The 482-nt window shown below is 39.4% G+C and overlaps 1 protein-coding gene across 1 annotated transcript in view; it reads right to left on the bottom strand.

The window, feature by feature from the left end:
- Positions 1-337: 337 nt before the first annotated feature.
- LOC107691814 (rab effector Noc2-like) overlaps positions 338-482 on the bottom strand; it is a 22,787-nt gene continuing 22,642 nt past the window's right edge. The window contains exon 6 of the mRNA XM_016490620.1: positions 338-410. Coding sequence (XP_016346106.1) covers positions 372-410 — 39 coding nt within the window. The 3' untranslated portion in view covers positions 338-371. The remainder of the gene's footprint in view (positions 411-482) is intronic.

Below are 482 nucleotides of genomic sequence, written 5' to 3'. Positions count from 1 at the left end.
ATGGACCTAACTGTATTTGGCCACTTATAAAGAATTTTGGGGGAATTCTAAATGCATTTTAATAGTCTAAATCACACAGTGAAAGTATGAACTGTAAATGTGCAGTAGTCTAACCCAGGGGTTTTCAAACTTTTTGGAGCCAGGGACCCCTTACAGGGGAGAGGATTTTCCAAGGACCCCCTCATAATTATAACAGTGTTTAAGGCTAAAGTTGAATGTGGGTAGGAGGAATTAACATAATATCGTAACCGGTGTTGCGGCTTAACACCGGTATCACCGTCAACACCATCTATCGCGGCAAGCCTAGCATATATATGTATAAAAAAAATAATTACAGTGCCGTTCATTACAAACAACATTTATTTTAAATGCTATGTCCATTGGCGCCGATCCCGTGGGTGCTCGAGCCCCTGAAAAACAAGAGATAGTCTCCTTTCATTTTAACCAATAAGAAATGGATTGCAGCTTTTACAACTTTATTC

The sequence above is a fragment of the Sinocyclocheilus anshuiensis genome, unplaced genomic scaffold, assembly GCF_001515605.1.
Source record: "Sinocyclocheilus anshuiensis isolate Anshui unplaced genomic scaffold, SAMN03320099.WGS_v1.1 scaffold246, whole genome shotgun sequence".
In the NCBI taxonomy this organism is placed as follows: Eukaryota; Metazoa; Chordata; class Actinopteri; order Cypriniformes; family Cyprinidae; genus Sinocyclocheilus; species Sinocyclocheilus anshuiensis.
This window is presented reverse-complemented; position numbering and strand designations above follow the sequence as displayed.